The sequence below is a fragment of the Chiloscyllium plagiosum genome, chromosome 27, assembly GCF_004010195.1.
Source record: "Chiloscyllium plagiosum isolate BGI_BamShark_2017 chromosome 27, ASM401019v2, whole genome shotgun sequence".
NCBI classification, from domain to species: Eukaryota; Metazoa; Chordata; class Chondrichthyes; order Orectolobiformes; family Hemiscylliidae; genus Chiloscyllium; species Chiloscyllium plagiosum.
Window position 1 is genome coordinate 975,902 of NC_057736.1, and position 25,493 is coordinate 1,001,394.

The 25,493-nt window shown below is 41.1% G+C and overlaps 2 protein-coding genes across 2 annotated transcripts in view; both read left to right on the forward strand.

Annotated features, from left to right (window-relative positions):
• The window catches only part of LOC122563402, a 21,342-nt gene extending 11,682 nt beyond the window's left edge, over window positions 1-9,660 (forward strand). Inside the window, exons 4-7 of the mRNA XM_043717140.1 lie at window positions 1,544-1,832; window positions 5,586-5,748; window positions 7,480-7,567; window positions 8,752-9,660. Coding sequence (XP_043573075.1) covers window positions 1,544-1,832; window positions 5,586-5,748; window positions 7,480-7,526 — 499 coding nt within the window. The 3' untranslated portion in view covers window positions 7,527-7,567; window positions 8,752-9,660. The remainder of the gene's footprint in view (window positions 1-1,543; window positions 1,833-5,585; window positions 5,749-7,479; window positions 7,568-8,751) is intronic.
• A 1,791-nt stretch (window positions 9,661-11,451) lies between these two features.
• The window catches only part of LOC122563372 (doublecortin domain-containing protein 2B-like), a 27,704-nt gene continuing 13,662 nt past the window's right edge, over window positions 11,452-25,493 (forward strand). The window contains exon 1 of the mRNA XM_043717113.1: window positions 11,452-11,729. Within this exon, the coding sequence (XP_043573048.1) occupies window positions 11,452-11,729 (278 nt within the window). The remainder of the gene's footprint in view (window positions 11,730-25,493) is intronic.

Here is a 25,493-nt window from a genome sequence, read left to right on the forward strand (position 1 = left end):
CACCCCAGCCCTGACTCCCATTGCTGTTTAGTGCTGCCACAAATCGAACCCTAACCCACCTCCCCCAGACCCTGTCCAGATTCCATCCACAACTCGATGGATGCCCAGGACATTTGCAGGCCTAGACAGTTCGCCTAAAAAGCCACTCTTCTTGTGATGCAGTGGTGGCGTCTGAACAAGGAAGCCTGGGTTTAAGTCCTACCTCCTCCAGAGCTGTGTAATAATAACTCCAAATGAACGGATCAGAAAATATCTACATTAGCAGGCAATCTTCTCAAGTGAGTTCGTGAAAAAACGTTGCTGCAGCTCACTGTTCCCCACTACTGTCTCAACCCTCTCCTCATGACTCTAGTCTGGACCCCATATTCTGGTCTGCCACAAACCAGTCCCTCTCTCTCTCAGTTGTCTCAATCCTATTTTAGCATAAAGCTGAGAGCCACTTTCTCTGAAGGCAATTTGCCTAGCAGCTTGCTGCAGGTGAACCCAGCTCCCAGGTTTCCTCGAAATGAGGACTAAGCCACCAGGAGTGGCCAGCACCATCAGGTACCCATTGCTAGGTCACTGTGTAATGCCACTCTATTATGAAAGCAACTGATTATTGTAAATGGTGCTGAGTAATGTATGGGACATCATGTACAGAATGACTAGCCAACCCTGAATTGGGACTGGCTTCTATTTATTCTGCTCAAGAAATTTTCAACAAATTTCTAACGGTATGTACGAAACAAATCCATTCAAGCACTCAACGCTCAGACTATTCCTTGTGTATGTTATCGGTAAATTGCCTGTCATCATTCCTCACATGAAGCAACAAATGACTTCATTTAGAAAAGTAATCCATCAGTTGTAAAACCATCTTGGAACATCCTGAGGATTTGATTGTGATTTTATTTTACTTTCATGAGTTTTTCTATAGTCCAGAAGCATTTCATTTTTCAATCAGGTTCTGAATTTCTCAAATCTATATTATGGGTTGTAGCTGTCAGGAATCGCCTTTCTCACTGTTGCATTATCTCTCAAGCATTATGAAATTATAGCAATAGACTAGATCAAGTGTGTGGTATCCTAGATACAGAAACAAACTGAGAGTGAAGAATAAACAAGTTGAGATTAAGGTGGCCACAGAAACCAGTTGAAGTATTTTGAAAAGAAATAACAAATGGTTAGCAGAGTCAGAAAGAACCTCATAAGGTTTGGTCCAGACAGACTTGAGGTAGTAACTCTGAGAGAAGGCAATGGATAGAGAGAAAAGGTAGAGAATTCACAAGATTATCGTAATTTACAACTGGAATGAATGCCCTTCTGCTACTTCTTCCTCAGGAAATTTCAGTCTCTCAAAAAAAATTCAAGAGAATATTTAGTAAAAAGAAAAACACAGGCTTGTTAGCACCCCAGTCTGATGGTTCCAATGTTTTTAAATGTTACAAGATAAACTTGTTCTTCTGCAAATTGAGCTAAGATTTTCTAAATTATTTCCATTTGTGCATGACAATTTATTTTCACAGGCTATCTATTTATCATTTCAATGTTCCTCTTTCTCTAGTCTCTTTGCTTGGAATAACGCAAATCCTGAAAACCAGACTGGCAGAGCTTGGATCAGGCAGAGTTCCTCACTTCTTCCCTATGACTGGGAGGATGACTGTGAGATGGTTGATTGGGTAATTGATCAGTATGTACAGGATGATCACAGCATCGCTGCATTCTACAAGGGCAAGATCATTCAAACCTTGAATGATGCTTTGGGAATCACATCAGAGACTGCAAACTCTGAAAACCTTCCAAAAAAACTCCAAAACCAATTGCTTGATACAAACATTCCAGACATCCCAAAGGTAGTCCAGCCAATCATGTGCTTTCTTTTTCGTTAAATTTAAGTTGAAATGAAAATGTTCATTCTGTCTTATTTATGTCTTCTGTAGTCGATACCATTGGTTCTGGCTTACTCCCACATATGGCAACTCAAGCGTCTTTCTTCTTGTAAGAATCTGGATGATAAAAGGTGACAGTTTGCCTACTGTCAGCACTATATCAGCTGAATTCTGGAGAAGAGTCAAAACTGGACTCGAAACATTTGTCTCCCACCACAGACACTGCGGGACTTGCTGAATTTCTCCAGCACTTTCTGTGTTTGCTTCTGGTTCTCCTCTCATTCAATGAGAATGGATGTACAGTTTCCACCAATATTGGTGACAAATTTGGGAGAATTGTGTGATTTGGCCAATGAACAGCTTCCCAATATCGAGAGCAAAATGTCCCATTTTCCAGCTGAGTGTTGAAGAATGAGATGTGATTCTCACAGAAAAATGGTGAGAGGGCTCTTTACATACATTAACATATATTAACATTAATTAACAACCCATTATTTCATCACCTCTCCTCACTAATATGCAATTTCCTATTCTACTCATACCTCCAACTCCCTGCAGATAGAAACCAGATGGAGACAATTCCCTATATGAAAGTCCAAATAGGTTCCTGGAGACTCCAGTTCACCTCTTGCCCCTCCAGACCTCCATCAAACACCATCATCTCACGGCACACTCCATAGGTAGTGACCACACACACCTTTCCCCCCACCTCCATTCATCAGGACCCCATGTGCCAATTCCTCTCTGCATGATACACCTGGAACAATTGGCAGGAATTGTATGGGGAAGCTGTGGATAGCCAGCACTTGACTGGGTGCCTGGCTGGACTTTAAAAATAGTGCCAGGAATCCCGGGACATCTCACCAGTGGACAGTGTTTCTGCCTGTGGTGAGTGGGACAATACAGGTGTCATAGGAAGTAATGAGGAGAGTGTGGGAAGATAGTGTGAGCAAACTCAGTAGAACTCACAGAGAGAATCCCTCCGTGAAACTCAACAAAACTGACACTTTATCGATTTCTGGTAAAGTTTAGCCCAGTATTTTTGAGGCCTTGAATATCTACAGTCTATTGGAATGTTGGCCTTTCACCTGAAGGATAAGGTTCAGCACGGGATACTTCAAACTCACGTAACACAGTTGTCACATGTTGGACAATCTGAAATGGAGGCTGGCATTTTCTGAACGAATTTCTGTGTTGGTAGGTGTTTTAGCTTGTGGGGCACACTCTGATTACCACAGAGGGAACCCAGTGGATCTTGAGCCTATCAGAAACCTAATTGGTTTCCTGGTTAGCTTTTTGGTGCAGCAGGTCAGGCAGCATCCAAGGAATAGGAGAATCGACGTTTCGGGCATAAGCCCTTCTTCAGGAATGCATTCCTGAAGAAGGGCTTATGCCCGAAATGTCGATTCTCCTGTTCCTTGGATGTTGCCTGACCTGCTGCGCTTTTCCAGCAACGCATTTTCAGCTCTGATCTCCAGCATCTGCAGTCCTCACTTTCTCCCCAAGCTTTTTGGTGCATCACTTCCTGGGATGTTAATATCACACCTTAATGGCCAACTAGAGGCCAGCAGCCTTGGTGAGCAACAGTGCCTCCAGAGGATGAGGTGGAACAGCAACAGCAAAGTCCAGGAACAGTGACCTTTCCAAGGGAGCGCATCATGGGTGGGAGTCATGAGGTCAGAGGGACGCAGTGGTACAAAGGCATGAGGGTTGCTTTATATGAAAGCATCCTAATCCCAACCCCTGACCATCCCCAGACTGGGGAGGATTGAGCCCCCTCAAAACAGCTGGAAGGCTGCTTTGTTTTACCATTCAGGGGATTGGTACTGGGAGCTGAATTCAGTCTGATGACAACTCAGTCAGCATCACTGACTGAGCCCTGAAAGGCCTCAGTGGGTGGTGTGGCAGGCAGGTGAACATTGCCAACCCGAACGTCATTCCTCAGGTGGCAAGAAGATAGCAGGTGACAGGCCACCAATTATCACAAACCTCCTCCCTCCCCACCATGCCCCAGGAGAGGACAGTTCTGCCCTAAATTGTGCTGGCCTATGGGACGGGGTAAAGGAGGGGGTGGTGTGGAGTGAGTGGGATGCTGTGCAATTGAGAGTGTGCAGTAACTTTGACCAAACAGTGCACAAACAAAATGGTGCATCCACAAAATGGAGCGTGATGCGCTTCTGTACCCAGAAAACATCAACCAATCAGGAAGTGGGCTGGTTTACTCAGGTGCAGACTTCTTTTGAATGACAGTATGTGAAGCCAAGATTTTTATCTGTACATAGTGCTAATTTTTATTAAATAAAACAGGAATCTTCTCCAGGGGATTGAGTAGCCCAAAGCTGAGGGAGTGGACAACCCCTTGAACATGGCACACAGATTCACCTATTTCTCCTACAAACAGGGAATACCTGAAAGACGTAAAAGGTCAGGTTGCTTCTGACAACAGAGTATCTGTTTGTTCCCAATGACCAGAGCATTAACTCGGTCTCATTCCCCACAGACACTGCTAAAACTGCTGAGTGCTTCCACCATTTTCTGCTTTTATTTCAGATATCCAGGATTCGTAGTATTCTGATTTTCACTTAAGTCACCTATTTGTCACTCTGGCTATAGAATGCTGGAGATTTGTTCTTCCTATAATCCAAAATTAGCAAAGTTAATTTGTCATCAGCAATACGAAATATTCTCTAGTGTCAGCCCCTCAAGAAAGCCACATTTCTATTCACACACATTTTGAGCATTTTGGCTTCAAGGTGACTGGTTCAGATAGTGCAGCCTCAAATTGGAGAATGTACTGTGTGTGACTGATGTAATATAACAAAGACTAAAGGGCATAGTTAATATGTTAGACAGCATAAGAGCTATTCCACTTATACTAAAAGCTTAGAATAATCTCAAATAAGCTTGTTTCCATAGCGACAGTGTCAGCAGATTACTAACCACACTGCTGATGGAATTGAAGCCTACTGTGGTCTTTTTCATAATGTGGTTGATGAAGAGTTTCAGGACTCTTCACACGGACCTTTGAAGTCTCTGGATTAGTTGCTTTATTTACACGGCTGATATTCCTGACATCAATCCCCCACCTTCTGTTGAGCTCAGTGCTGCAATGATTTTGGTTGCTATGTGACTGTTGTTGAAATTCAGACTTCTATCATAGCTCAGAATTTTGCATTAGGCAATTTCAACTGAGGTCTGACAGACTGAAGAGGAATCAATTTCCCAATGTTTCATTATTGTGCAGCTTTCAGTTCACAGAATGCCATCCTCGCGATAATTATTTTAATAAGTCACAAAAACAAATCAAATCAAATCCGAAATCCAAATATGAACCATAGCTCCAAGTTTCTTTGGTGAAAACACAGGCTTTTTTTTTAACTGATTAATAATAAAATCAATTTAGGCATTTAATAAACGTTTAGTGCCATGTTAAGGTGTTTGATTAATTTACATTCGTTTTAGCATGTTACAAGTACACACACTTACAAAGTAGACTAGTTTACTGTGATGTAATATTCACATTTACAGCAAAGTAGGAACAAGATTTAATATGATCATAGAGCAAATTGAATATCAACACTTTAAATGTAATTAAGATACATTAGACCTGAACCATGATTTGTCTTAACTGAAGACTTCAGCTCGGGACTTTGCATGTTTGCCACTCCTCTACTTGGCTACATCTTGTTAATTCTTCTCTCATTGTCTTTCCTTCAGCTCTGTTCTGAGTCTGCTGTGAGTGATTGCCAACCAGCTGAAGAACTCCCAGAAATAGAATCCCTAAAACCCCTGAATTCACGCCCTCCAACTCCCTGCAGCAGCCCTCCTGTATTATCAGATATTGCTCCTCCACCAGTTGAGCCTGATATATGCCAACAAGGTACAGTGGCAAAAAAGACTAGAGTTTTTCAGTCAATGTCCCATGTTTATGCCTCACGGTTGTGAACATGTACAGTAATTAATTGCAATTTTTAGAATGTAAAATGCAATATACGTTAGAATAACATATAGCGAATGCCCACTCTTCAATCCGTCACACTTCAGGACATTTTGTCTGGTACAAATTCCTGTGTCTAGTTTTTTAAGAAAGCTCAGGGAAATGGATACACTCTCTCAGGGGATGGAAAGCCCGAGAGCCAAGCTATCTGCAAACTCTGAACTGATTCAGTTTTTACCTGCCAGTTACTGATCTCCAACAAAAACAAATTACAGATTGTTCAATGAACCCATCCCAATGTTACTCTCATCTGAAGCTTTGGTGAGATAAACACCTCAGGCAGCAGAATAAAACCTGTATTGAGGCAATTGTCATCTAATGGCAAACATTATTCATCTCTCAAAATATGGCAGAAGCAGGAGTAACATTGTGGAGAGGGTTGAGCTGTTGGCTTAGCCACTGACTCTAATTTTTGGATGGCCCTAATGAAGATGAAAATATGCAAAAGTTTCATTTCAATATGAAAATGGAGGTCCACTGCCACCGTGAAGACTCAGGACTGGTACTTTAGTCTGGGGTCAGGACTAGTAAGAGATTTTGGGTCCTGACTCCAAACTGAGTTGAAAAGAATTGTTGGAAGCAATTTTCACGAACCTTGTCATTAATTGACTAAGAGGTGGTTAGGTGAAGAACACAGCCCAATGCAAAATCAAATCAGCGAAAGGGTTACCTCAGATTACAACAGGATCTGGACCAGATGGACCAATGGGCTGAGAAGTGGCAGATGGAGTTTAATTCAGATAAATGTGAGGTGCTGCATTTTGGGAAAGCAAATCTTAGCAGGACTTATACACTTAATGGGAAGGTCCTAGGGAGTGTTGCTGAACAAAGAGCCCTTGGAGTGCAGGTTTATAGCTCCTTGAAAGTGGAGTCTCAGGTAGATAGGATAGTGAAGGTGGCATTTGGTATGCTTACCTTTATTGGTCAGAGTATTGAGTACAGGAGTTGGGAATCATGCTGTGGCTGTACAGGACATTGGTTAGGCCACTGTTGGAATATTGCGTGCAATTCTGGTCTCCTTCCTTTCGGAAAGATGTTGTGAAATGTGAAAGGGTTTAGAAAAGATTTACAAGGATGTTGCTAAGGTTGGAGGATTTGAGCTATAGGAAGAGGCTGAACAGGCACACAGAAGGTGGTACGTGTATGGAATGAGCTGCCAGAGGAAGTGATGGAGGCTGGTACAATTGCAACATTTAAGATGCATTTGGATGGGTATATGAATAGGAAGGGTTTGGAGGGATATGAGCCGGGTGCTGGCAGGTGGGACTAGATTGGGTTGGGATATCTGGTTGGCATGGACGGGTTGGACCAAAGGGTCTGTTTCCATGCTGTACATCTCTATGACTCTATGACTCTAAATCAAACATTGCTGCCGTGGAAATTTACATACTGGGCTTCAGATTGGTTTCACAGGTCTGCGCAACAGCTCGGGGCAAAGGGCCTGTTCTGCGCTGTAACGTTCTATGTTCTATAAAGAAGGTGTACAAACAAAAAGGTGGGGTGGTGAGAGTGGAAATCAGAAAGGGACGAAACATTGGTTAATAGATGACAAACATTTGCAGTTAAGTCATACTTACAGTCTACAATTCATTTTTTGGTTTGATCTTTGTCCAGCTGAGGAAGACCAACATTGCAAAGAGAATCCTGAAGAATGTGATTAAACAATGTCTCTTTAAACATCAGTAAAAGAAACTACACCCAGGTAAAGAGGTTTGCAACCATCGTTATATCATGGGAAGGGAAAATCACCGGTTTTGGCAATTAATGCTAAATTATACTCAGCTTTGAATTTCTTTAGAATGGCCATTGGTAGATCAAAGAATCACAAATATGTCTGAACCAGAATCTAAATTCAACAGAAACTAATGACAAAGCGTTGATCAGTAAAATATTTTCATTCCAATTTGTGACTCATTTTCTGACATAAAGACTTCATCATTTTGTTGTAACAGTATTCATTGCTTTAGCAACAAGGTCAAGGTTATTGATAAAGAGATACCTATCATGTTGGTTTTATCCCTTTCTATATTTGTTTCCCAGGAAAGCTAACAGCAGCTCCAGCAGAGCTGGACAACAGCAACTTGCTGGTGTTCCAATGTTGCAATGATGATAATGAAACAACTTCAGACATTTAACATGCCTTAATTATTGCCACATTAGCCAAGTTTTGCCAGTTATTGGATAGTGTTTCCACATCACTGGAAGTGACACCAGATAATTACTCCTTGATCAGAAATGGACAGAAATTTAACAGAATACTTAGTATTCTCCCTTTGCATATCCAAGCTACATCAGAAATCTCCCCAACATAACGTGAGGGAAAATTATCCTTGGTTGTTTTAAATGCAAAACTACTTTAAATTTTGGCATTGTGCTTATTCAAATAATGATTAAGTAGTTAAATAATTTACTCATTTCTCTGATAAATATGAATGAAAGAGAATCAATCACTCCTAATATTCATAAAGTAAATAAGCAGAACAAGATTTTAAATCAGAGTTTAATTTTCCACAGTAAACACCACATCATGTGATTCCCAGAGATCAGCTGAAATTGAATGTATATCTAACAGTTTGATAAGAGTTTTATGAAACGGAAGATTATAGTGTTAAAATGTTTATTAAAAATTAACTGTGACTAACATTGCAGAGTACCTTTTTTTGTTGCACGTAGCCCACAATACTCTTTGGAAAAGTTATAATACAATTCAAGCACTTTTTTTAACAAACAACCTTTATTACTGAAATCCATTTACTAACTGCCATTACAAGAGCAAACAAAGCATCAGAGATTGATTGTTTGATATAAAATAATCTAGAAGGTAACAAAAATAAACAAAGAGTTAACAGAATTTAATGTTTTATATTTTTCTGTTCCTTACCACAGGGAAAAGGAACAAAAGATTCTACATTCGTCTGTGACACACAGTACATTAGAAATACCACAATCTGCTAAATCTTACAGCAATTTAGAAATTTAAGTACCCCGACAAAATACCGTGCTGTAACAGTCAAGCTTTTAGGTGCAGGAAATAGTAACTGCTTTAAGAAGTCATGGAAATTAAAAGTTCATCATATTCTCTGGTCATTGTGTGTCTGCACATCTCTGAAAATTGCTTTTTTTTATTTTTTAACAGTCATCAATGCAGTTTTAAAAAATCTCATGAAACCTTTTTTTCATAGTGTCACATTGTTTATATCTCACCCCATTCCATCTTTCCTGATACATTAATACATTAGTATCGTCAATCAGAGATTAGTTTTTGTTCAGGATGGACAGGCAGCTGTAGATACAATGCTGGAAAATTATGCCTCCAAGTCTGATAATTGAAGTAGACAAGAACAAGTGGGGAAATGTATGATGCTGGCAGAATTTGGGTGAAGTGTGAAGATGGCAGAGAAGGTGTAAAATAAACAAAACTGGTTATTTTATAAGGAACCTCTTAATATCACCAAGCTCCCATCATTTCTCACCTTCTTCCTGCCTTGTCTTTTCTTTCTCCTTCCCTTTATTCACAAGAGGAAGAACATGAAAGTGAAATGGATATAAAAATGTTACCACACCAAGCAGCACACAGAGATAACACAGAGTTAATGACATTTTGTTTGTCCACACAAATCCAGTATTTAGAAATTACATCTAAACTGAAAAATACATCTGACTGTTCAGAGTGAGGTAAAGAGGGAGCCCTAATAAACTTCAAGAGAAGCACCAAACATTGTTAGTTTGAAGGGTTTTCCAAACAGTCTCTTTTGACTTTATGTAACTGAACCCAAGATAAAGAAGAAATGCACACAGAATTATTGTTATCTCAATCCTTTCATGTCAGTATGTCTATAAAAAGTTTTGAAAAACCCCTCATAATCAGAAAGGCCAGTATAATTTCTACCAAGCTTATAATTTGAAAAGTTAACGTGGAGGATTAATGGTAAAATGTGGAAAGTTTCTATGAAAGAATAACAGTGGAATAAAAAGTTATTTCAAAAAATCATGTTGAAAATCAAGCACGTGGTAGATTTTAGAGTTTCATCATTGGATCATGAATTTGATTTCAACCCAATGTAAATGGCCCCAATGGCTCACTGTAAAAGTTTTGGCAATCTCAGTACAGTGTTCACCAGCTGATGCAATTTTCCAGATGCAACTTTACCAAAATTTTATGGATCAGAAAGACCCAGGATGGGGTGAATGCATGAGACCGGGCAAGGATGGAAGTGTTTACTCCCAGATTTAATCATGATTGTATTTCAGCTAAGAAAGAGATTTTGCTGAGAAGGGATGTGAAATTATTGAAGTGTCAGATTTTACCCAGCCTGTTAATCAGAAATGGGAGCAGGTGCAGCTCTCTCACTACCCCGCTCAGCTTTACACTTGACAGAAAGTGCAAATCAAATGAGATTTAAAACAATATCTGAGCAGAACCCATTCCATTCCCACTAGGTTGGTGGCTTAATAACGATCTTCCATGCCCTTGCAATAATCCTCTTGAAAGGATGAATTTCACAAATAAAAACTAATAAAATTCTGTAATCCAGTTGAGAAAAATTCATGAACATATTTATAAAACAAATCCTGGAGCTGGTAGGTGAGACAGTTGAATCTGTTAATCAGAACACCCCGGGTCTAAATGACACTTTCAACATATCCTTCATTTTCATGTTAATTAAGACCTGCAAGTTTTAGGTAAATTCTCTTTGTCATGGATGTCTAAACAATTGAATTATCAGACAAATGGTACATTACTGAGGGTAGTGCTTCCATGCAGCGCACAGCCCACGTAGTTTTGTGTATGAACTTAACAGCACAATGCCAGCAGAATGCAGTTACAGTCTGCTAATATTCCAGGGAGAGGGCTTCAGTTCAGAGAGATATTCATCCACATCTTTCTCATTTTCCTGCATTCAAGTTATGAATAAAGTTAAAAACAAAACCTAATCTGTTAATAAGCAAACAGAACTGTTATCAGATCATTTGTTCGGTTTGATTACTAAAGACCCAAACATCATTGTCCCATATCTCCATGGTAACTATCCTGTTGAAAGCCAGCAACAACGAAGCTTTATCTATTTTACACATCACCTGAGGATGCTGGAGCACTGCTATATGATGGCGCCATTAGCAGGGTGTAGATCATTCCTTATGATGATCTGATATTAATTCTTGATGGAATTCTATTCTGTGCATTTCTACATAAGGTTAGATGGTATAATCTGTGCCCACAAACTAAAACCAAACTAAGCTCGGATTAGAAATTTGAGACAGAATGCTGTCCCATTTCGAAAGGCGGATGTAGTTGACATGGGGAGTGGGGCTTCACTCCATCCCCATTTACTGGAAATGGGAATGGCTTAGGGTTCAGACACTTTGATTTAGAAGCATGTAACCAAACAATAGATGTAAATTTATCTTATTGACTTGAGCTATGTTCTACTGGCTGCACAACACACAAAGCAACCATTGATGAAAACAGCACCATGGAAACCAAAGGTAGCTTTGCACAGCACAGTCACTCACGGCACTCAATAACTTTCGAAGCAGCTGAAGTATGTGATAAAGGGGAGAAAAGCTGGGCTTAAGTTGAGGGAAATGGCCTCAGCAGGTACCCCTCTTGTGCCTCAAGCAAAGAATGTGGTGGTCTTTAGGAATGGAGACCCTTTCTTCACTGGAAGAAAGCTTGTGGTGAACCAGAGGCAGATCCTGACTTTTGAGTCTTTTTTAAATGAAGTGACCAATAACATCAATGCCCCTGTGGCTGTGAGAAATATTTACACACCAAGTGGGGGACATCGGGTTCTTCAGTTAAATGATCTACAGAATGGATCCCATTATGTGGCTGCAGGATTTGAAAAGTTTAAAAAAATAGAGTAAGTACGTTTATGCATTTCCATCTTACTCTGTCCACGAGCTAAAGTTCCTGTGAGTTTGAAAACCTTTGTGAATTTGTTTTTACAGAGCCAGTAAAAAAAAACAGACCATGCCTGACCTTCAACATTTGTAAGAAGTCCATAGCGATAGACTAGGGAAGTCACAGTTTAATCCAGTTTACTAAAATTCCTTTAAATTCTGCCTATGCATCAATCCAGATTATTGCAGGACAAATCTCAAATTATTTACTTTCAACTTTTCTGTCTTTTTCATTCCTCCTTTTCCCAATCTTTATTTTACTTTCTATTCCTCACTTAAATAGATGGAATTTATTTTTCTCGAGGTTCAATTCATGGTTTGGATTCTGTGAACAGAGCCTTTAGTCCCCGACAGGGGCAAGAGTAGATTAGTCAACATTTCAGGCATAAACCTTTCATCAGGAACGTCGATTTTCCTGCTTCTTGGATGCTGCCTGACCTGCTGTGCTTTTCCAGCACCATACTCTCGACTCTGATCTCCAGCATCTGCAGTCCTTATTTTCTCTTAGTTGGAAGATTAGACAGCAGCTAAATTCATCAATTGCCCCAAGCTCCTTTTCCAGAAGTGGGGCTGTGAGATTGGGATGGGGGTGAGGCCAGGGCTTTGGAGGAATATAGGTGAACATACTTACCATATTGGGCCTCCACGTCAAGGTGAATCAGGCCACTGTACATCATTTGCAAGTTTTAGAGGTTTTGTTTTCCTCTGGGAGGCTGCCCTCTCCCTGAGCAAGTGTAATCCATTAACTTGCTGAATTTTCCAGTCGGGAAACAGGATAAGAACAGGGGGAAAGGTGTACAGCTTTTGAGATCTAAGAGAAGGCTACACTAACTCCACTTCAAAGAGTTGCTCTCTATTGGGACCAGTGTTCAAGCAAACCACTTGACCAGGGAAGTGGCTATGGAGTATAATGTATGACCAGGGAAGTGGCGATGGAGTATAATGTATGACCAGGGAAGTGGCGATGGAGTATAATTAGATTAGATTACTTACAGTGTGGAAACAGGCCCTTCAGCCCAACAAGTCCACACCGACCCTCTGAAGAGCAATCCACCCAGACCCATTCGTCTACATTTACCCCTTCACCTAATGCATGGCCAATTCACCTAACCTGGACATTTGTGGACTGTGGGAGGAAACCGGAGCACCCGGAGAAAACCCACGCAGACATAAGGAGAAATGTGCAAACTCCACACAGACAGTTGCCCGAGGCGGGAATTGAACCCGGGTCTCTGGCACAGTGAGGCAGCAGTGCTAGCCACTGTGCCATTGTGCTGCCAAATGTATGACCAGGGAAGTGGCGATGGAGTATAATGTATGACCAGGGAAGTGGCGATGTACGAAAATGGTAGTTTTTCACTTTGGAAGGAAAGGTAAATAAAAGTATTACTTAAACAGGGAATAACTACAGAATTTAGAGATGCAGAGGGCTCCAGGTGTTTTTGTGCATGAGTTATGAAAGTTGGATTTTTCTACTCATCTATTGGATGCATCAATGATAAGACCAACTTTTATTACCCATTCCTAAACACCCTTAACTGGAACAACTTTCCAGCTCTTTTCAGAGGCCGGTTAAAAATCAACCACATTGCTGTGGGTCTGAACTTGCATGTCACTGCAATCAGTATGCCCACAATGACCGTCACCAATTTGTATAGATGCACATAGAAAGTATTCTATCTGGATGCATCACAGCTCAGTATGGCAACTGTTCTGCCCAAGAACACAAAAAATTACAGAGAGTTGTGAACACAGCCCAGTCCATCATGCAAATCAGCCAACAGAATCAAAGACCACCCCCACCCCAGTTATATTCTATTCCACCCTCTTCCATCAGACAGAAGATAAAAAAAAGTTTGAAAACAGGTACAAACAAATTCAAGGACAGCTTCTTCCCTGCTATTATCAAACTTATGAATGGACCTCTCATATATTCAAGTTGATCTTTCTCTGTACCTACTCTGTGGCTGTAACAGTACATTTTGCATTCTGTTCCATTGCCCTGATGTACTTATGTAAGGTATGATTTGTCTAGATAGCATGTAAAACAATACTTTTCAGTGTACTTTGGTACCTGTGACAATAATCAAATCAAATGTAGGCCAGACCAGGTAAGGACAGCAGATTCCCTTCTCTAAAAGGCATGCATAAAACAGATAGGTTTTACAATAGTCATTACACAGTCCATATTAACCTAACTTTTCAATTGCAATTTCTTTTCTCTGTTGAACTCCAGTCTCACTATCTTTCATGGTGAGATTTAAACCTTATCCCCGAATTGTCAGCCTGGGTTTCTGAATTAATCATCCAATGACAATAGCACTTCACCACCACCTCCCCTTGATGTCACAGTTGATTGAGTATGGCGTCAAGGAGCCCTGGCAAAACTGGAATCAATTGGAATCAGCAGGAAAACTCTCCACTGGTCGGAGTCAAACTTGGCACATTGGAAGATGGCTGTGGTTGTTGGATGTCAGTCATCTCAGCTCCAGGACATCTCTGCAGGAGTTCCTCAGGGTAGTGTCCTAGGCCCAACCATTTTCAGCTGCTTCAGCTATGACCTTTGCTCCATCATAAGGTCAGATGTGGGATGGTCGCTGATGATTGCACAATGTTCAGCACCATTCACAACTCTGCAGATATTGAGACAGTTCATGTCCACATGCAGCAAGACCTGGACAATATCCAGGTTTAGGCAGACAAGGGGCAGATAATATACACACCACACAAATGCCCGGCAATGACTTTCAACAAAAGTGAATCTAACCATCACCCTTTGACATTCAATGGCTTTACCATCACTGAATGCTCCACTATCAACATCCTGGGGGTTACAATTGACCAGAAGCTCAACTGGACTCATTGTATCAATACAGTGAGTACAAGAGCAGGTCCGAGATTCAGAATCCTACAGCAAGTAACTCACCCCCGATTCCCCAACCTGTCCATCATCTATGAGGCATAAGTCAAGAATGTGATGGAATACTCCCCACCTGCCTGGAGGGTGATAAGTCCAACAACAAGGATCTTGACATTACCCAGGACAAGCAGCTCCTACTTAATTGACACCATATCCACAAACATCCACTCCCTTTAGCACCGACGCTCAGTAGCAGCAATGTGTACCATCTACAAGATGCTCTGCAGAAATTCACAAAGATCCTCAGACAGCACCTTCCAAACACACAGCCACTTCCATTCAAAGGCAGGCTGCCACCTGTGTGGGTCTGGGAGGGATTATCTAAATAAGGAAAGGTGAGATGCTGAAGGAATTTGAAAGTGATGTTGAATCAATGCATAACTTTATCAGCCCACTGTGGGTTACCAGGCACAGGGATGATCAGTGAACACGGTGTGGTGTGAATATGGGCACAGACAGCAGAGTTTCACCTTGTAAGAAGAGGGTAGGATTTTTGAGGCTAAGATGAAGTGCATTAAAATGGTCAAGTCTAGAGGTGATGACAACCTGAGTGAGGGCTCCTGTAGCTGATAAACTGAAATGGCTGAGGTTATGGATGCGGAGTAATTCAGTCTCAGAAAAATGGGGATGGAATCTGTATTTGGGAAACTTGGTTTAGAAAGGGGATTGAAAACAATGGCTTCGGTTTTACCAATGTTAACCATCAGTCATTTAAAGTTTAATACATTTTTCACAGTTTCCAAATCATGTCTGTATATTTTATCCTTCTTTACAATTGACCCATGTATCATGTTTAATGTTTCAGTGTGTATATCATTCAAATTTAAATGCATCTTTTATCTGTTAATCTGTCTACTAAGTTTAAATGGATTGTTGGAAATGCTATCAATCAGCTTCATAGCATTCACCTGACCACAAGCTGTGGTGCTATCTGAAAGTTTACAATACATCATCATTAAAAGTTCCCTCCACCATATCATTTATGGACAGCGTAAATAATAAAAGGGCACAGATCAGATTCCTGCTCAGATTCATTCATTAATTGCCTTCCAGATAGCCTTTCATATTTCCCTCCTGCTTTCTACTGCCAAGATAATATTCAGTCCAAGTTGACAAACCTGTCCTGAATTCTGCACATGGCAGCATTCTGTTTGAAAATCTTGTGTTTGAACTTTATCAAATACCTTCTGAAACATAATTATTACCAGCTTAATTTTGTCTTTGACTGTTTATTTTTAATCATAAAGTCATAAGAAATAGGAACAGAAGTAGACCATTCGGCCCCTTGACCTTGCTCTGCCATTCAGTAGGGTCATGGCTGATCAAACATTCCTCACATCCATTTTCCCACATTTCTCCATCACCCTTGATTCCCCGACTGATCAAAAATCTATTGATCTCAGCCTTAAATATATACAAGGACTCTAGTCCCAGAGCTCTCTGTGGCCAGGAATTCCAAAGACTCACAACCCTCTGAGAGAAGAAATTCCTCCTCATCTCAGTCTTACAGTGGTGTCTCCTAGAGTATATAAGCTGAAAGTGTTAATAGGTTATGTCAAAATGCTTAATTTAACATACTTTTCATTTATTAGACAATTTGTTTTTGGTGATTTGTAAAATAAATCAAACATTTAACTCCAGACAAAATGAGAACAAAATAACTTCCTATTTGTCCAACTATTTTACTAGTTTGCTACTTGCTCTTAAATTATGGTTGGTACACCTGGCCCAGGCTGCCTGCCCTGGCCATACCCAGTTCCTTCCACTGCTGGTACTATTGGTGTGTGCCAGTTTGTCAGTGCCAGGACTGGTTTGCACCTCATTGTTCACTGCTCAGAGAGATGTCTGTTCCACCAGCATCCCATTCTCTCCTCTGTCTCTCACTGGCTTCCAGCCCCAAGCCCTCAGCACCTCTCCTCTGATTGGTGGTCCTTGTATGTCCTTCATTCCTGAGGGTCCCTTGCATTGCAATCACTCCTGGAGTTTTGCCACTTGTACCGTGCTGTCTCGCTATACAAACCACTCCCACTGTCCTTCTCTCTTTGTTTTACCTGAGTTTGGTGACTGTGTTTTTGATTTTCCTGGCAGCTGTGTTTGGTGAGTTTGCCCATCTTTAATGGGGGCAGCTGTTTATTGTGTTTCTGAGTTTGGCACCACAGGGCAGGGCAGCTAGCCCACACGGGTACTGTAGAGATGGCAGTGCAGTGTTAAAGCCATTGGATGGATAATTCCTAACCTCAGCCTCTCTCATGCTCTGGAGAATCAGATGCTGTCATATCAGCTGTTGGAATTTGAAAGCTCGTCTCAGCCATGGGATCTTATTGTTTGAAGTTCTCACAATACCTACAGAATCGGTTTGCTTCAGTAGATATTTCAGACACTCAGTGCCCTTTGAAGGTGTTTCAGGGTTTTGAACTCATTTTTATGACCAGAGTATGGTAATCAACTGGATTTCCTCTTCTGACACCAGTGGATGCAGGATTTATGTCTTAAGTTCACTTTTTCCGTAAGGTTTTAATCCTTCTCAAGTCATTAAAATATTCCATTTAAAATTATCCAATTGTTTTGGAAACTGAATGGTGCCTCATATCACAACAAACCCTCCAGAATTTCTCGACGTCGAGTTTACAGTGTTACCCCACAAAGTATCTCAATGTTGTAATTCAAGCTGCGGGTCAGATGTTTTGAGATCTTTAACAGTTTGTCTTCCACACATTTATTATTTCTTTTTCCTGAAGGAGTCCATTTCTGTGGATTCTTATACGTTCTCATTAAGTAGCTCTTTCAGTTCCTCCATTCTTTGGAATGCACACTTTCATGATGTCATGAAACTATCATCACATTAAAACCCACCTGGTTCACTAAAAGGCTTTAGGGAAGGAATTCTGTCATCATTCTCTGTCTGGCCTACATGTAACCCCAGACCCACAGCAATGTAACTGACTCTTAACCCTTGTGGTATGAAATGGTCTCTGAGCCAGTTCAATGGGAATTGGGCAGCTCATGTCTCACAGAGGTTTAAAGAAACCAAAGATAAGGTATTCTCTGCAGTTGCTGTCTCACCAATTTCAGCTCCAGTGAAAACGCGGTTTACTAGTAACAGTTTTTTAGTTGAACCAGTATTGTACCACCATCAATCAGAAAGTGTGAAAGACCTGGTGGGTTGTAGTGATCGAAAGGAGATCAGCCAGTTGGTCCTTACAGAAGAGAAGTTCTCTGATTGGGCCTGTTAATCTGGTCCAGTCAGGGATCCCTGGCTGACAGGTACCAACAGGAGTGTCAGAGATTCTGTTCACACAGCCCCATAGCATCATACAGCACAGAAACAAAACCTTCGATCCAACCAGTTCATGCTGACCATAATCCCAAATTAAACTAGTCCCACCTGCTTGCTCCTGACCCATATCCCTCCAAACATTTCTTATTCATGTACATATCCAAATGTCTTTTAAACATTGTAACTGTGCCCACATCCACCACTTCCTCTGGAAGTTCATTCCACACATGAACCACTCTCTGTGTCAAAAAACTGATGTCATGTCTGTTTAAAATCTTTTTCCTCTCACCTTAAAAATATACTCACTTGTCTTGAAATCCCTCACCCTGAGGAAATGATACCTTATTAGATTAGATTACTTTCAGTGTGGAAACAGGCCCTTCAGCCCAACAAGTCCACACCAACCTAGACCCATTCCCCTATGTTTACTCCTGCACCTAACACTACGGGCAATTTAGCATGGCCAATTCACCTGACCTGCACATTTTTGGATTGTGGGAGGAAACTGGAGCACCCGGAGGAAACCCACACAGACACGGGGAGAACGTGCAAACTCCACACAGCCAGTTGCCTGAGGTGGGAATTGAACCCGGGTCTCTGGCGCTGTGAGGCAGCAATGCTAACCACTGTGCCACAGTGCTGCCCATATCTATACCCCTCATGATCTTATAAACTTCTATAAGGTCACCCCTCAATCTCCTACGCTCCAAATAAAAAAAGTCCCGGCCTCTCCTTATAACTCAGACCCTCCATTCCCAGCAACATCTGGAAAACCTCTTCTGAACCCTCTCCAATTTAATAATATCCTTCCTTTGGCAGGGCAACCAAAACTGGACACAGTACTCCAGAAGAGATCTCACCAATGTCCTATACAACCTCAACATAATGTCCCAATTTACTAACCATGCCTTTGATATTTTAATCTAAATCATTTTTATAAATGACAAATGAAAGTGGATCAGGCACCAATCCCTGTGGAACACTGCTGGTGACAGGCCTCAGTCTGAAACACAATCCTCCACCACCATCCTCTGTTTCCTACCATTAAGCCAATTTTGTTGCTAACTGGCAAGATCACCCTGAACTGTATATGACCTAACTTGTCTACTATGTGGAATCTTGTCAAAGGCTTTCCTAAAGTCCAAGTAAACATATCTACTGCTCTACCTTCATCAATCTTCTTGGTTACTTCCTCAAAAAACTCAATCATGGTTGTGAGAAACAATTTCCCTTGCACTCTTAGAGCTGACTCTGAGGGAGTTGGATCTGTGTCAAAGGCTTTCCATGTGTAAATAAAGAGAGACTTGGTGACAGGATACCAGCCTTTGTGGGGTCATTTCAAGGGTGAAGGATCAAACAAATTTACAGAGTAACAATGGGTGCTACAGAAGGAAACTGTGATTCATTGTAACTGTTCCTGAAGAGTGGAATTCAGAATATTCAATGTGTGTGATAGATTGTGGTTTAGTTCAAGGACACTCATCTAACCACAATGATCAAAAGTAGCTTTGTCCTATGCGAAAAAGACAGTGATCGAAGAGAAATTCTCATCAGCACTTAGGTTCACTTCTCAGAATCGTTACCCCTAACAACGCGAGTTTGGCTATTAAAGCCAATTGGGTAAAAGTTAATGCTGTGCTAATTAGCTAAAACAATAATTGTTTGTGAAGTGATTCGCATTGACCTTGATGACCCAGGCTAGTCAGACACTATATTTCCTTCTTTTTCATCTAAATTGAATTGAATTAAATGATTTTTTGTCACTTGTTTTTAACAAATAAACCTTGTGAAAAGAGGAATATGTTGTCACACTCTGATGCCATTTTGAGTTCCGGATGATATTAAGGTAAAAAAGAGAATATAACGAAAACCAAAGGTCCTCCTCCTTCCTTGTGCTCTGTGTGGTATCGTGGTGGGTGGGGGCTATCTCTACAACATGCTCCATGCCCACCAACGCCTCTGTATCACAGTCCATTCCAGGAGCACCACGCTGACGCCACCATTACCACTACCAATGCACCACCAATGCACCAACACTAAGCCTGCCACGCTGCCACCGATGTCGATCTGCCGGAGCACCGATTCAGGCGTACTGTATTGCTGCAGCTGAAGGCCAACATCCTGATTCTGACACTGACCGCAGGGTGCCCCCTGCTGTCACCACCAGCCATTTACACTGTAGAAAAATAGTGGAATTAGTATGAGAGGCAACAATCAATGGCAGTTTCAATTTGTCAGTTATAATATCATGCCTTCTGTGAAACTGAAAGGGAAATTTTCCAATAAAAAAGAAAGTTTAACCTAAAAACATGTAATAGTCCCAGTATGTTAAACTGGGGCTTAAACTGCAACAATATAGTTGTGAAATATAAACAGCATCAGTTAGTCCCAGACAGAAAGGAGGAAATGCCTAAAACATTTGAAAGAATCTTCCTGATTCCTAGAGGCTGGGAATATTGAGGTGAGTAACTCGCTTCCTAACTCCCCAAAACCTGTCCACCATCTACAAGGCACAGTCAGGAGGGTGATGGAATACTCCCCACTTGACTGAATGGGTTCAGCTACAACAATACACAAGAAGCTTGACACCATCCAGGACAAAGCAGCCGCTTGATTGGCACCACATCCACAAACATCCACTCCCTCCACCACTGATGCTCAGTAGCAGCAGCGTTTACTCTCCACAAGATGCACTGCAGAAATTCACCACAACTCCTTCAACAGTACCTTCCAAATCCACGACCCTACTTCCATCAAGTAGGACAAAGGCAGAAGGTACAAGAGAACGCCACCCCCTGCAAGATCCCCTTCAAGCCACTCACCATCCTGACTTAGACATGTATCACTGTTCTTTTACTGTCACTGGTTCAAAATCCCTAAGGACACTGTGGAACAACCTACAGTACATGGACTGCAGCAGTTCAGGAAGGCAGCTCACCTCCACCTTCTCAACAGTCATTCGAGATGGACAATAAATCCTGGCCCAGCCAGCAACACCCTGTCTGTGAATGAATAAAAAATTAAAATAGAGAACAAATGTTAATGTACTGACAAAGCTGGGAACTGTGGAACTCAGTGGCATAGTGATGCACATAGCAGTGATATCACTGGAGTAATAATGCACAGGGGGTCAATCTTCTTCCCCCAGTAGGGACAAACCAGTAATCAACTGCATTTTGAAGTGTACAAGATCACTTGGACCAGTTTGTCAGTTTCACTGACCTTTCTTCTTGGGGTACAGAAGATGTTGAAATTTTAATCCAGTTTCGAAAATCTCTCAGAGCCACCTAGTTTCCATTTCAGGAGAAAAACCTACCATCCTTCCCTGGTCTGGGGTACACTTGACATCTGACCCTGTATTGATGTGGTTAACTCTGAAACGGCCTTGCAACTCACTCAGTGAGGGTTACCAAGCAGAATAAACCAACCTGATGGTGCTGTGGGCAGAACTGCACCCCAGACACTGCAAGCTTTAAAACAGGTAGCTTTCCCAACACCTACTCTGGAGCAATTAGGGATGTTCATTAATAACAAATGAAGAACAAAAGTGATTGAATTGGTGAATTGAGTAGATACCAGTATCTTGCGCAGGCTATTTCTCTGTTACAAATGGAAATGTGCTAATTACGGAAAATCACAGACTAATGGAGCACAATTTTTTTCATCTTGTAACTTGCAAGAAGTGATGGGACATCTTTTGCTTGAAGGCAGATGTGCTGCTTTTTGACAGTGAATGAGGAAATTGGGTGTGGGAGTTGGATACCGAACTGCATTTTACACTTGTTAAATTTTCATACATACAACAGATTTTACTGGGCATAATAATGAGATCAAACACATAAATTGTGAAATGTTGAACATAATGAGAGACATTATATTTGTAAAATCAGAACACAAAAGTTAAATTGCACTTATTAAAAGTGCTTGTGAAGCTTTTCTTTGATTGTGTGGTGTGACTTACACCCCCCACTCCCCCTTGCTCCCACCCCAGCAGTGGTTGTACATAACCTGCTGCCAAATGATTCAGAGATAAATATGATTATTAAACGTCTGATCATATTCTCAAGAAATGGAGTTGAAGTTGTTAAGTAAACTTCGGAACATAGAAAGTTGGAACAACAGCCCTTTTAGCCTGCTTCACCATTCAATGTGATCATGGCTGATCATCTGACTCAGTCCCTGCTCTCTCCCCCATACCCTTTGATCCCTTTAGCCCTAAGAACTATTTTTAATTCCTTCCTGAAAACATTCAATGTTTTGGCCTCAACTGCTTTCTGTGGTAGAGAATTCCACATGCCAAACAGGGCTGGAGGAGTATTACCTTATCTTTTCATAGAATAGTCATAGAATCCTTAGTGCGGAAGAAGGCCATTTGACCCATCGAGTCTACATCGACCCTCCAAAGTGATCCCATCCAGACCGACCCCCTACCTTATCCCTGATGCCCTGCATTCCCCATGGCTAATCCACCTAGCCTGCAAATCCCTGGACACAATAGACAATTTCACATGGCCAAACCATTTAATCTGCACATCTTTGGATTCTTCTTCAAATAATACTGTCGATTATTTATCTCCACCTGAAACATAGAATCAGACTGTTTGTCAGCTCTGATTATCCCATGCCTTCTCAGATGTAAAAGCAGCACAAGTCCTGGAGTGGGTCTTGATCCTACAGCATTGACAGAGAAGAATACCTAGAGGGAAACTAGAGGGTATCACTGAGAGACTAATGAAGCATCAGCTTCATTTTAATAAATACACAGAATTTTGTCCAAAACAATTTTTTTCTATAGGCAATGTGATTGAAAATGATACCACGTTAATACCTGGTATGAACTTGATAAACCATATTCCAGCCTGAACACAATATTAGAGCTGAAAAATGTGTTGCTGGAAAAGTGCAGCAGGTCAGGCAGCATTCAAGGAGCAGGAGAATTGACATTTCGGGCATGAGCCCTTCTTCAGGCTTCTGCCCGAAACGTCGATTCTCCTGTTCCCTAGATGCTGCCTGACCTGCTGCACTTTTCCAGCAACACATTTTTCAGCTCTGATCTCCAGCATCTGCAGTCCTCACTTTCTCCTGAATACAATATTACATTGGTACAGGAAAGTCTAAAATGTGACATCTCAGGTAAAATTGATTTTTTACAAAGAGTTGCCACTTAGGTCTCCTTACTCCTTGGAACTTTTAATTTGCATCATCTGCTTTAGATGTGTGAAAAGATAGAGATGTTCAAGAAAATCGAACTAATCTATGCCATGAAACCAATTTAGAATTCAGTCTGTATTTCTTTCACAAAATTAATTAACTAAATTCAGAGAAGGAATATCTTCAGTTTTTGCTGTAAATAATTTAATGGCTTTCTTGCAGTTAAATTTTTCTAGAATTATGTTTGCACTCTGTAAGGGTAGCACTGGATTGTACATTGTCAGCAGTACTGGAGTTTGGAGCTCATCCCATCTTAATGTGCTCTCAACCTAAAGCCAATCTCCAGAAGCAACTCACCCTCGATAAATCGAAGCTCAGCATTATACCCTCTATTCCTGATGAAGGGCTTTTGCCTGAAACGTCGATTTTCCTGCTCCTCGGATGCTGCCTGACCTGCTGTGCTTTTCCAGCACTGCTCTAATCTAAATTATACATGAGGGATCGTACCAGGTCAGCAAGGGGTTATTAACCCATGAGTGCATCGCACTGTCAGGAGCACAGACTTTGAACTATGTTCTGTGGATTTCTCTAACAGATTGGAAACACCAAGCTCCTGAAGAGTTTAGTTCAAGCTAATTAATGGTTTGGCCTAGTTTCTAACCTGTGGAATTCAAAGAAACATAGGAAGTAGGCCATTCAGCCCCTCCTACTTGTTCCACCATTCAGTAAGGTCATGGTGGACTGTGGTCTAACTCCATAGGGTACCTTGGGCTCATTTCCCCAATTCCCTTGCTTCATTAACATTTGTCTGACCCATATTTATATTCAACAATAAAATTAGCATTAACCACTATTTGAGGAAGAAAGTTCAAAACCTCCACCAGTCTTTGCATGTCAAAGTGCTTTCTAACGTCTGCCCTAGATGGCCTGGCCCTAATTCTTACACTTTGCCCCAATTCTAGAATCTTCAATCGGTGGAATAACTGTAGTCCTTATCTACTCTGTCTTTCTCTGTTAATATGCTGAAGACCTTGATGAGGTCACCCCTTAACCTTCCAAATTCTAGAGATTAAAGCTTTCATTTGTCTCATCTCTCCTCATACCCTCACCCCTGATGTCTAGGTCTCATCCTTGTAAACCTGTGTTGAACTCCCTGCAGGGCCAAAAACATCCTTTCTAAGGTGTGGTACCCAAATCTGCTCTCAGTACCCTAAATGAAGGCTAACCAGGGTTTTGAATAACTGCAGCATAATGTCTATATCCCCATGTCTCCAGCCTGTTAGATATACAGGGCCAGCATTCCATTCACTGCCCTGACTGGTTTCCATATCTGTTTGTGGCATTTTAAAGATCTGTGCACCTGAATCCCCAAATCTTGTTGGACATCAGTGTATTTAACTTTGTGCCTGATCTATCTTTTTTCAGCCTGGAATGGATAATCTTGCACTTGCGAAATATTAAAATCTGTCTTCCACAGCTTTGTTCGTTCATCCAATCTATTAATATCCTGTTGTAATTTTAAGCTGCTATCAACAATGGCTATAATTCTGCCCAATTTTATGTTATCACAAAGTTGGATAGATGACTTTTATTCCATTATCCAAGTTATTAATGAATATTGTGAATAACTGTGGGCCCAAAATAGATCCCTTGTGGAACACCACTAATCACATTCTGCTAATTTGAGTTTTGTACCTATTCTTACCCATTATTCCAACTCTCTGTTTCCTCCCACTCAGCCAATCTCCTGTCCATGTCAGTAATTTGTCCTCAATTCCAAAGGCTTCCATCTTTGGTTGCTCCATGTCAGGCTAACTGGTCTGGAATTCCCTGGTTTCTCTCTGTCACCCTCTTTAAAGAGCAGAGCGACATGAGCGAATTTCCAATCCAGCAGTAGAGCTCCTGAATCCAGGGAACTCGGAAAGATTATGGTTAGAGCATCGGCAATGTGCTCTCCTACCTGCTATAACACTGGGGATTTGTCACTCTTTAATTCTATTAACTTTCCTATTATTGATGATTTATTTTAGCTCATTTTATTTAGTCCTGCCCCGATCCTCTGGTAATTTCTTTGGGATTTCCAGCAAGCCCTCCTCTTTTTCTGCTGTGAACATTGAAGCAAAATAATTGTTCAATATGTCTGCCTTTTCCCCATAGTCACTAACAATATCCCCACTGTCAGCCTTCAGTGAGCCAATAGCCCTCTTAACCAACCACTTTCCCTTTATATAGCTGCAAAATCTGTAAATTCCCAACTATAAAATCTCTTCTTATTGTTCTTTATGTCCCCTGCAAGTTTCCTTCCATAGTCTTTTACCTGCTGTTATAACTCTCTTTGTGGCTCTTTGTTGGTCTTTGTATTTATAGAACATAGAA